This window comes from Hippopotamus amphibius, chromosome 3, assembly GCF_030028045.1.
Source record: "Hippopotamus amphibius kiboko isolate mHipAmp2 chromosome 3, mHipAmp2.hap2, whole genome shotgun sequence".
Taxonomy (NCBI): Eukaryota; Metazoa; Chordata; class Mammalia; order Artiodactyla; family Hippopotamidae; genus Hippopotamus; species Hippopotamus amphibius.
The window spans coordinates 121,994,611-122,006,611 of record NC_080188.1 but is presented as its reverse complement, the minus strand read 5'-3'; the positions used below and the strand labels follow the sequence as shown (position 1 = coordinate 122,006,611).

General features: G+C 49.4%; 1 protein-coding gene across 1 annotated transcript in view; it reads left to right on the top strand.

Annotated features, from left to right (window-relative positions):
- VWCE (von Willebrand factor C and EGF domains) overlaps positions 1–8,331 on the top strand; it is a 33,021-nt gene extending 24,690 nt beyond the window's left edge. The window contains exons 16-20 of the mRNA XM_057727610.1: positions 1,398–1,480; positions 2,560–2,650; positions 2,733–2,815; positions 3,150–3,240; positions 7,309–8,331. Of these exons, the coding sequence (XP_057583593.1) occupies positions 1,398–1,480; positions 2,560–2,650; positions 2,733–2,815; positions 3,150–3,240; positions 7,309–7,943 (983 nt within the window). The 3' untranslated portion in view covers positions 7,944–8,331. The remainder of the gene's footprint in view (positions 1–1,397; positions 1,481–2,559; positions 2,651–2,732; positions 2,816–3,149; positions 3,241–7,308) is intronic.
- Positions 8,332–12,001: the final 3,670 nt, after the last annotated feature.

Below are 12,001 nucleotides of genomic sequence, written 5' to 3'. Positions count from 1 at the left end.
TACCTTTAGACAATTAGAGAACAGGGAGAAATTAAAGTGATCCTTATGCTTTGACAGTAATATTCACCTTTTCCATGACCTGGAGTCTGTCATACAGAGTGAAGTAAATCAGAAAAAGAGAAACAAATACCGTATGCTAATGCATATATATGGAATCTAGAAAAATGGTACTGATGAACCTAGTGGTGGGGCAGGAATAGAGATGAAGACATAGAGAATGGACTTGAGGTCACGGTTCGGGGAAGGGGAAGCTGGGACTTAGTGAGAGAGTAGCATTGACACATACACACTACCAAATGTAAAATAAATAGCTAGTGGAAAGATGCTATAGAGCACAGGGAGATCAGCTCGATGCTTTGTGAAGACCTAGAGGGGGTGGGATAGGGAGGGTGGGAGGGAAGCTCAAGAGGGAGGGGATATGGGGATATATGTATACATACAGCTGATTGACTTGGTTGTACAGCAGAAACTAACACAATACTGTAAAGCAATTGTAATCCAGTAAAGAAAAAAAAAGTGACGTTTTATTACAGAACATTTAGAAAATACAGAAAACAAAGAAAAAATTGGAAAGGGCCCATTATCACTTTTAACTTCATGGTTTTGTCTTTCTAGTCTCTTTTCGTGATATAACATCAGTATCTAAATATCTCTATTTCTATCTATATCTATAATGTATCTATAACATACATCTATATATCTATCTATAATGTCATAGGTATATAGCATATCATAGATATATTTTATATATTTTTTCTTTTTTCTTTTTTTTTGGCCGCATCCTGTGGCTTGTGGGATCTTAGTTCCCCAACAGGGATCAAACCCGAACCCTCAGCAGGGGAAGCACGGAGTCCTAACCACTGGACTGCCAGGGAACTCCCTATATATTTTTTCTTATAAAATGCTTCCCTGGTGTCTCATCACCTGCTTTTATACGTACTAGTATGTGATAAATGTCATCAAGGTGGCAGCGCTCAGATGGGGCTTCTGCAGGCTTCCGGAAGCAGAGAGGGGAACTGTGGGGGGACCCTCCGGGAAGGTGAGGTTTGGGATTTGGCTGAATGGAGTGGAGCAGAGAGGATGGCCGTGGCACCCAGCACCCAGGTTGAGTCTCCAGGTCCCTCATCCTGATCCTGCCTGGTGATGGGTAGGAGAACTGCTCCCTTCCCTTGGGGAGAACCCTGAAATGAAGACACTATGATCCCTTTGCTGAATCCAGCGAGAAAAAAAGTCAGCACCCAATCCAGATGTGTGTTCTGTCCCTTCCCCAACCCCCTGGGCAAGTGCCTAGAGAGGTCATTGGCCTGATCTTTGCAGCCCAGCTAGGACTTGGACTTTTGCCCTGGTGAAGGCTGGCCATCCCCTGGCTGGCCCTCATCATGTGCTCTCTCTGGCAGGTTGCACCTACATAGGCAGAATCTTCTACAACAACCAGACCTTCCCGTCCATGCTGGACCCGTGTCTGAGCTGCATCTGCCTGGTACGACCACACAGACCCAGTCTTTGTCCGCAGAAATTCCCCAGGAACTGCCACCAGCTCCTGAACCCTGGAGGCAAAATCCAGAGACCTCCAAGAGAAAGGCTGCTTCTGGGCCATGCTGAAAGCTGGCTCCCTCCAGCTCTGCCCAGGGTGAATCTCTGTTCAGGGCCAGAGAAATAACTTTTAACCCTGCCTGACAAAAGTCCTCTGCTTCTGGGTGACCAGGGAGGGTCCTGGGGGCCTTATGGTATAAAATATGGCCCAGGGATTCTTGCTGAGAGTGAATGTGAGGAATGCAAACCCGGGACTCTGTACGGAATCTTTTATATACACACATTCTCAAGCCCCTGCTGTGTGCCGGTCCCTGATCTCAGCACAACCTCAGTTAATCTATAGGGAATCCTGTGATGTGGGTACCACCTGTATCCCAAACTGATAGGTGAGAAAACCAGTCACAGAGAGACAAGTCATTTGCTCAAGACCCCACAACTAGTCAAGTGAAATGCCAAGAATCGATCCCAGCATCCTGAATCTGCTCAGAAAGCACACGTTCACCCCTGAGCCATACTGCCTCTCTGTCTAAATGATAGGAATATCCTTTAGTGTTTGGAAAATGGAAAAAATAAGTCCTTATTGCTTGTCATGCTGGAAATGTTTCATGCCGATGAGGCTTTTTGCTGGCTGTGGGTGAAAAGGGACAGGCATGCAGAAAGATTGAGAAACTTGGGGTGAACGTCTCTGCCCTCTGAGTGGCCCTGTTCGTTCACAGCCACGTGATTTGGGGAGCTTTGGCTTCCGGGTTCTTTGCCCTGAGTTTTTGGTTCTCAGCTGCCCTGGGCGGTTCATGGATTTGTTCGACAGGTACCTGTTGACAGATGAGTTCTGAGGACAAGGCTGAGCCTGGTGGGGTTGTGTTCTAGTGGGAGGACAGCCTCTAACTCAGTCTGTCCCCTGACCGTGGACCTCTTGCCTTACCTTGGTGGTTCCGATGGGCACTCAATGGCTGCATGATCTGTCTTTCTTGAGTGTCCCATCATCCCCCAGAACGAAGGGCCTTGTGCGTTTTCTGTGTCCTGCAGCTGGGCTCGGTGGCCTGCTCGCCCGTGGACTGCCCCATCACCTGCTCCTACCCTTTCCACCCTGATGGGGAGTGCTGTCCGGTGTGCCGAGGTGAGTGGGACCAGCCGTCCCTCATGCAGGGCCCCCTGGTGGGCCTTGGCTCTCATGGCCCCTGTCTGCTCTGCCCCTGCAGACTGCAACTACGAGGGGAGGAAGGTGGTGAACGGCCAGGTGTTCACCTTGGACGATGAGCCCTGTACCCAGTGCATATGCCAGGTGAGCTGGGCCTGGGGACCCTGGAGCTGTCCAACCAGGGCTGCTTTTAGCCTTCTGTCCCTTTGCCAAACTTGGAGCCACTTAGCCAGTGTACTGCTGTTCTTCAGCTTTAGTTACCTGCGGGGATACTTTCAGATTTAACGGTATCCTCTGCCTTTGTCATTCCCTTAAGGTGGCCCACTGTGGATGGTTGTTCAGGTGAGGGCCAGACCCTGTAGCTTCTGTCCTGGATCTTTCTGTGGGTCCAGCTGCTAGTGTCAGAGGTCCTTGGGGGCGCTGCTCTGGGCGGGTGAGGTGCTCCGGCTTCCTCACGTGTGTCCTTCTGCTTCCCCAGCTGGGAGAGGTGAGCTGTGAGAAGGTGCCCTGCCAGCAGGTCTGCTCGGACCCCTCCACGCCCCTCAGGGACTGCTGCTCCTCCTGTCCAGGTAAGTGGGCCTCTGCATCCTGGAGTCTCACTACCATGTTTTTCCACATTGCTCTTCTTCCCAGAAACACAGGACTTGTACAGGGCTGGGTGTGAGAAACCCAGGCTCACAGAGGGAACGTGCCCTGCTCAAGGTCACACAGCCAGCATGTTGTGCGCCCAGGCCCATGCCTGGGCTTGCTGACCTTCGTTGGTGCTTTTTGTGCCACACTGTGCTGTGCCGTCTGACAAGTCTGTTTACTGTTCGCTTTTCTTCTTTGTCTCCTCCTTTCTGTATCTCTTCCTCTGCTCTCTTCCTTTTTTAAAAATTAGAATTTAGGAACTGAATCAACTTTACAGAAGAATAATTGCTAATATGTATTGAGTACCCATTATGTGTCAGGGAACATCATGTATTGAATATTATCCGCACTTTGTTTATATTAAAACTTCTGTAAATTCTACAGCCAGAGTGTGGATAATTTTTGACTCACCCTTGTATTTCTTTTTTTTTTTTTTTAAATTGAGGTGTAATTGACATATAACATTATATTGGTTTCAGGTATACAACATAATGATTCAAATTTGTATGTATTGCAAAATGATCACCACAGTTAAGTCTAGTTAACATCTGTCACCCCACATAGTTACAAAATATTTTTTTCTCCTGATGAGAACTTCTAAGATCTAATCTCAGCAACTTTCAAATATAGCATTTTAATATAGCATTATTAACTATAGTCACCATGTTGTACGTTATGTCCTCATGGCTTATTTATAACTGAACATTTGTGCCTTTTGACCCCCTTCACCTATTTTGCCCACACCTTTCCTCCCACCTCTGGCAACCACCAGTCTGTTCTCCATATCTATGAGCTCAGTTTAAAAAAAAAATGATTCCACATACAAGTGAGATCATATGGTATTTATCTTTCTCTGATTTATTCATTTAGCATAATACCTTCTAGGTCCATCCATGTTATTGCAAATGGTAAGATTTCATTCTTTTTTGTGGTTGAATAATATTCCATTGTGTGTGTGCATGTGTGTGTGTGTGTATACAGATATATATATATACACACACCACATCTTTATCCATTTTATCTTTATCTATAGATGAACTTAACCCATGTCTTGGCTGTTATAAATAATGCTGCAGTGAACCTTGGGGTGCATGTATCTTTTTGAATTTCTGTTTTCATCTTTTTTTGGATACATACCCAGGAGTGGAATTGCTGGATTATAGAGTAGTTCTATTTTTAGTATTTTGAGAACCCTCCATACTGTTTTCCACAGTGGCTGTACCAGTTTACATTCCCACCAACAGTGCATGGGGGTTCCCTTTTCTCTACTTCCCTTACCAACACTTGCTGTGTTTTGTCTTTGTGATGATAGCCATTCTGACAGGTGTGAGGTGGTATTTTGTTGTGGTTTTGACTTGCTTTTCCGTAATAATTAGTGATGTGGAGCATTTTTTCATGTCCCTATTGGCCATCTATCTGTTTTTTTTTTTTTTTTTTTCCATCTATCTGTTTTCATATGTCTTATTTCATTCCCTTTTCACAGCAACTCTTCGTGGTAGGTACTGTTAGCATCCCCATTTTCCAGGTAAGGAAACTGAGGCACAGAGAGATGAAGTGAGGTACTCAAGGTCACAGAGCTGGTTGGCAGTGGAGCCAGGATTTGCGCCCAGAACCGATGCTTCTGGCTACTCTGCTGCATTGATTCCTGAAAATTGTTCTCATTAGTCTATCTTTCTCCATCATGGGTGTTCGTCCACGTGGATCTTTTTTGCAGAGGTATAAAGAGGACATGGACAACCTACTGTCACATAGTTTCAAAGTATTGATGTAGCCCACAGCTGGCCATTTTTAAAAGCTCCCAAATATTGCGGTTTGCTTACCCCTTGCCTTTTTGGTTGACATTTAGGTGGTTTCTTTCTTCTTCTGTTTTTTTTCCTATCCGTAATGGACCTACTGTGAAAAATCTTTGGTCAGACAACTTTTTTTTTCAAATTTTGTGAGTTGTGTTCGGATCGTGTGCTTAATAGGTGGAGTAACTAGGTCACGGGGTGTTGGGAGTGGTTTGGTGACTCCCACAGCATGACAGCACGTTACCAGATGGGGTCCTAGAGAAAGAGGAAACTTACAGAGACGTAGCTGGTCCCCCATATGCCCACCAACTCTACACTGTATGTTTTGAATTTAATTTTTCCAGTTTAACGTGTCCATAAAGTACCTTACATGTGGCTATTTCACATTTTTTAAACTTCCAGGAAGACAGTGAATTTTTCCATGAATTTGTGACCTGAATTTCCTCTTGTATAAAATATCTGTTTAACTCCTTTGACCTTTTGAAGCGGATATTCTGTATTAGGGCAGCTCTTCAGACCTGCGGATGAAGAGCTGCTGTCAGGACTGGTGGGGCTGGAAACACCCTGATCCCATCCAGTCATTATGTTGGGAACTGTTGAGTGATTATAGATTTGACTTTAACCAGCACAAACCCCTCTGCAAGCTGATGGGTATTAGCCCCTGCTTTCTGGAGACTCATCAGTATCCAAGGTACCAGGCTGTGTACTGAGCATTTTACCTGTATTGTCTCTTTTTAATGCCCTGGGAATGTTTATGCATGGCTGCTCTGATTATCTCCATCTTGCAGATGGGGAAATGGAGGCTCAGAGAGGTTAGCTTTCTGTCTTTTTAAAAAAAGATTTATTTATTTAAAAAATTTTTTGGCTGCCCTGCACAGCTTGTGGGACTTAGTTCCCTGACCAGAGATCAAACCCTGGTTCCAGGCAGTGAAAGCGCCGAATCCTAACCACTGGAGTGCCAGGGAATCCCCACGTTTCTGTCTTTAAAGTCAAAATCTAGGTGATGGTGTTGTCAGACTCAGGGCCAGGTCTCTCTGATTCCTCACCCCGTGCTTGTTCCCATTTTGCTCTCCTGCCTCCTGATGGGGAAACTGAGGCCCAAAGAGGCGAGATGCAGAGCCCACCTCCTTCACCTGGGGCACCTGCCTCAGCTACGTTCACCATGGACCTCTTCCTAGTGAGAGCTCCTTTTAAGGAGAAATGCTTTTTATTAAAATACAGTGTGAATTGTTGCCTTTTGATAATTAAAAAAAAAAACCAGTTTTCTTGAGATATAATTCACACACCATATAAATCACACACTCAAAGTACACAATTCAGTGATTTTTGGTAGAGTTGTGTAATTGTCCTTTTGATGGTTTATATATATATATATATACACATATATATTTATTTTAACTTGAGGTATAGTTGATGTACAATATTATACATTTCAGGTATATGGCATGGTGACTCACAATTTTTAAAGGTTATAGGTTATCTTTTGATGATTTTAAAATGTAATCATTCCAGTTTGTAGTGTGTCTGCCAGTTTCTGTCTCCTCCCTGATCATACTTTTCTCCAATATTCTTCCTTCCTTCCCTTGTTCTCCTGCCTTGGATTAAGCCCTTATGATGCACTGGGCTCCAGGCTGAGACTTAAAAACAAATTTTTTTCAATAGACTCTTTTTTAGAGCGATTTTAGATTCAGAGCAAAATTGAGCAGAAGGTACAGACAGCTCTCCTGTATCCCCTGTCCCTCCACGTGCACAGCCTCCCCCACTGTCAACATCCCTCACCAGATGGTACATTTGCTACAACTGATGAACCCACTCTGACACATGACTGTCACCCGAAGGCCAGAGTTTACATTCAGATTTAGGCTGAGACCTCTCAGGCTCCGTTTCATTCAGTCCTCATTGCACGGCCCTGCCTGGGCTGTCATTGTGATTATGACGCCCATTTTACAGATGAGGAAGTGGAGGCCCAGGGGAGTTATGTGCCTTACACAAGGTCACACAGCCAGTGCCTTGGTGAACTGCCTCTCTCTGCTCATGGTTCCTTTTGGGTCTTCCCTCCCTGGAGGCAGGAGCTGGTAGGGTCCCCCCCCCCCCCAGGTGTGCAGGGACCCTCAGAGGACAGAGCTGGGGCCTTGTCCCTGGTGCACCTCCCCCCAGACCTGCCTCAGCCATCGGGGTGAAACACTGTGCGTCTTCTTGCACCGCCCCTCTCTCTAGATTCCCTGGAAGAAAGCCGGGGGCTCTCCCCTCGTGGAGACGTGGAGATCAGCAAAGCAGCCCGGAGTCCCCGGGGAGACACCGAGGCCCCCGTCAACTGCAGCTCCTGCCCGGGGCCCCCAGCGGAGTCGCCTCAAAGGCCAGTGCTCCAGCTCCTCCAGCTCCTCCTAAGAACAAACCTGTCTAACATGCAGACTTTACCCGCGAGGCCCTCAGGAGCCCAGGCCTCACCTGAACCCCCTTTGGGGCCAGGGGGCACGTTCCCAGGAGAGCCTGGGGCCTCCTGGACCCCTCAGCCCCCATCAGGGCCTTCGATCCCTCCGGGAGCCTCATCTCTACCTCCGGCCTCTCCCGGGGCTCCTGAGCCACCTTCTGTTACTCCAGAGTCCTTGTCGTCAGCCTCTGGGGCCCACACAGCATCCAGACGGCCTTCTCTGCCTGCCACCATCCCTCATGGAGCCTCAGCCCTTTCCATGATGGGCCCCAGGTCCTCAGAGACCCCCATCACCGTCCTCAGGCCTCGCAGACTCTCTCTGGCCACCTCCAGACTCTCTGCAGCCCTTGCAGCCACGGCCAGCCCCGGCCCCCAGCAGCCCACCACGGGGACCTCACAGGAGGAGGAGTCCACAGTTTAAGCAGGCCTCCATTTCTGGGCCGTGCCTGGGAGACGCCGGACAGAGAAGACTCTGCCAGTAGCCCTGGGAGCTTGCAGGGCGGCTCTGGGGGCCAATGAGGCTGCTGACTCCAGCAGGACTCCTGATGGGGATGGAAAACCCTCAGGGCCTGATGTAGCCTTGTTCCCAAGAAGCAAGTGGGATGTGTTGTGAGAATCCAGTAACGTGTTCCCCATGGTCAGCATCCTCCCTGGACCACATGGCCCACCTATCTTTTGAGAAAGGTTGGGACAGCTGAGGCCCCCTTCTGGAGGAGGAGGGTCTGAGGGGCCTGGGATTCCACTAGGATTGTGCCACCAGCCATCATGTGTCCTCACCTGAGGTTTCCTGATTAAAATCTGTCTCGGTCTCCCCCAGGCTGCCCTGCTCATTCACTTCTTGCCTTTGGAAAGGTGGGAAAACGTCACTGCAAGCCCACAGGTGAACTAGGACCCACCTCAACTCCCAGCTTGGGAGAAAAGCCTGCACGGACCTGGGGCTAGATTGGGAGGGGTCTTAGGTCAGCACCTGGTGGCGTTTGATGCTGGAAGACTTCTAAAGTCGGGAGGAGGGACTTCCCTGGTGGTCCAGTGGGTAAGACTCTGCACTCCCAGTGCAGGGGCCTGGGTTTGATTCCTGGTCAGGGAACTAGATCCTGCATGCATGCTGCAACTAAGAGCTCACATGCCACAACTAAAGATTCCATGTGCCACAGCTAAAGATCCGACGTGCCACAATTAAGACCTGATGCAGCCAAATAAATAAATCAATAAATAAACATTAACAATAAAATAAAGTGGGGAGAAAAGATGGATGGAGAGGGCTTTGCGGGTTGGATTCCCTGGGAGGGAACCTCTGAGATGCAACAGTAGGCAGGTGGGGTCTTAGGGCCTGTGCTCAACTTTAACATCTGTGGGCACCAGGGAGGGGAGCAGGAGGCAGGGGTGGGGCTAGGAGGTGCCAAGGTCTCAGCCAACCCCCTGTGGAGCTCTGAGGCTGGTGTGGCCTTCAGAGTCGTCCTGAGTTGGGACAAGGGGACAGGGCTTTGTGGTCCCATATTGGCCAGCAATTCTACCTGCGGGGGCCACCCCAGGAAAGGGGCGTCAGCCAAGGCAGTTCCCTCCGATGGCTGGTGGCTGAGAGCTGTCAGCCAACAACCTTCCCTGCAGCTGGGGGAGTAAATGTGTCCGTCCTGAAGAGGCCATCTGGGTGGTGCAGCCCAGCTTCCATGACAGCTGGAAAGAGGACAGTGCTAGCACTGATGGGAGGAAGTGAGATAGGTGTGTAAGACAGAGAACTGTGCTGTCACCAAGTCACCAACTTGCTGCCCCTGAAACCCAAGGGCCTGCAGAATAACCTGCAGCCCCCAGTGTACAGACCTCACCAACACTGGCCCAGGCCACCCTCCCCTTGGCTCTTCTCTGTCCTGCTGCCCACCATGTATTCCAGGGGGAGTGTCCCCAGTGGGTACTGGCTGCAAAGGCCATCTGGGATATCCAGCCCAGATGTTAGTGTACGGAGGGGTCCTAATCCGACCAGGATGGCAGGGGTGATGAACTTGGAATTAGGAGCATGAAAACCAAAGACGTTAGGGATGCAAAGGACTTAGAGACCATCTTACTTAGAGACCAGTAGAACACAAACGATGTGGTTGAATGAGGTCTGGGGTGCCCCATGATACCCAGGTTTGAGCCCTACTTGCTGTGACTAGCCGTGGGACCTTAGGTCTTGGCTCCCACATCTGTATAATGGGATCACAGTGGTCCTACTCCATGGAGTTGAGACAGTGGCATGTGGTACAGACTCCGTTAAGTCTCGGTGCTTTGTGCTTGTGACCTTGTGCAGCCCGCCCAGCTTTGCGATGCTGCCTGGGATCTGATTTCAGGATGAGAGTGTAGAACACTGGCTGCCTCGACTTCTCAAACAAGCCATATGTCAGCATAGTAGAGACTCAAAGTCAGTGCCAATGTTCTCAACACTATCCCTCTATTCAATAAAGGGTGCAATTCAAGTTTTAGCACTAGCCTTCCCTCTTCATAGAACTCAAGTAATTGGTGTTCATTTCGAACATTAAAAAAAAGATTGGGGCGGTGTGTGTGTGTGTGTGTGTGGGGGGTGGTTCCTTGGTGGCCTAGTGGTTAGGACTCTGCACTTTCACTGCTGTCACCCAGGTTCAATTCCTAATCGGGGAACTGAGATCCCACAAGCTGCACAGCACAGCCAAAAAAAGGAAAAAAGGCTGAGGAGTTGGGGGTGGGAGGATAGCTGTAAACACTTCCCTCAAGTTGGCCCAAGTATAAAAACATGGTCATCTGAGACACCCCCATCCCCCACTTACAGCTGAGACCACAGAGGCCCAGAGAGGTCAGGAGAGTGTCTGAAGGTTGCACAGGTTAGGAAGGCGGGGCTGGGAGGAGGGCTCTGGGCTTCTGACTCCCAGTCTGGGCTTTCTTCCTTCATGTCACATTTGGCTGACTTGTTCCGTTCGAGTTTCAAAGAGACAGTTGACAGCTGCAGTTTATTCAAGGGTGCCATGACCACCTTATATATATATATTTTAATTTTATTTATTTGGTTACACTGGGTCTTGGTTGCGGCTTGCGGGCTCCTTAGCTGTGGCATGCGAACTCTTAGTTGCAGCATGCATGTAGGATCTAGTTCCCTGAGCAGGGATGGAACCCAGGCCTCCTGCATTGGGAGCGCGGAGACTTAACAATTGCGCCACCAGGGAAATCCCGAATGCCTTATCTCAGTTTGAGCTCTGCAAGAGCAGACCTGGAGAAAGAGATCTGGGTAAGAGTGGCTACCCTGGAGGTGATCCCAGGGAGCACGGTGAGGGAGGGGGAAGGGAGACAGAGAAGGGAAGAAAGCCAATCAACTCTCATTAAAGATCAGGCCACTGCCATGGGCAACTGGAACCCTGTCTCCCTTCGAACCCTCTGGGAGATCATGTAGCACAGGCCACGGAATTGTCTGAGGATGCCACTCTTGCTCCTGGGCTCCTGTCAGCTCTCCAGCATGTCCAGCTGACCCTACCCAAGGATCACACCTGCCTGCTGTTTGCTTGCTCCAGGCATAAGAAGACCTGGGGGGTTGGTGGTGGGGGGAGGAGGTGCAGGAGCTGCCGACAGAGCACCGCCCCCCAGGGCTCTCATCACCCATACTGTGGTCAATACAGGACCCCTGTGGGGGGAGCTCAGAGCTCTCCTTCTTCCCTTCTCCCCACCCCCCTGACCCCCCACCCCCACCTCGTGGGTAGGCAGTGCCATTGTGACATGTTGGGAGACCTTGGTGGGACCCAACTGGGTAAGAACATGGTCTGCCTGCAATTAGCCCCAGTATGACGCCCCCTGCCCAGGGCTGGCTGGCACCAGGAGGCTGGAGGACCACCTTCAAGACTCCAGGTGGGCACAGAGTGCTTTCTTTTTTTTGCCATGCCACTTGGCTTGTGGGATCTTAGTTCCCTGACCAGGGATCGAATCTGGGTTCACGGCAGTGAAAGCACCGAGCCCTAACCACTGGACTGCCAGGGAACTCCTGGGCACAGAGTGCTTTTAATGAAGGGATGAGCTGGTCTGAATTCTCAGCACCCCGGGCTCCAACAAGAAGGGGTGTGTGGGGGGTGGGGTGGGGAGTGTTTGTTCTTGGGTGAGTACACCCTGCATTTTCCATTACCTAGGAGTCCACATGTCGGGTTCTGAGAAGCAGTAGCAGAGGGGGAGGGTGGGCTGGAGCCTCTTCCACAGGGTCCGTTTCACTGGCCCTAGGGAATTCCCCAAGGGCCAAATGATCAGACCCCGTTCCAGATGCATGCTTTTGGAGTTTATTAGATAAGCGGGCTTGAGGACATACCATAGTAGGTTTCAAATTAGGATAAACTTTCAGAGGTTTAAAAATGCCTTTCATTAACTTATTTTGACTGTGTGGTAATCCACATCATTAGAAATAAAAATACGTAAAATTGTATTCAGTGAGGAGTCTCCCCATCCCTACCTCCACCTAGGCCCCCTGCTTCCCACCCCACCCCTTTTGTGGCGTCT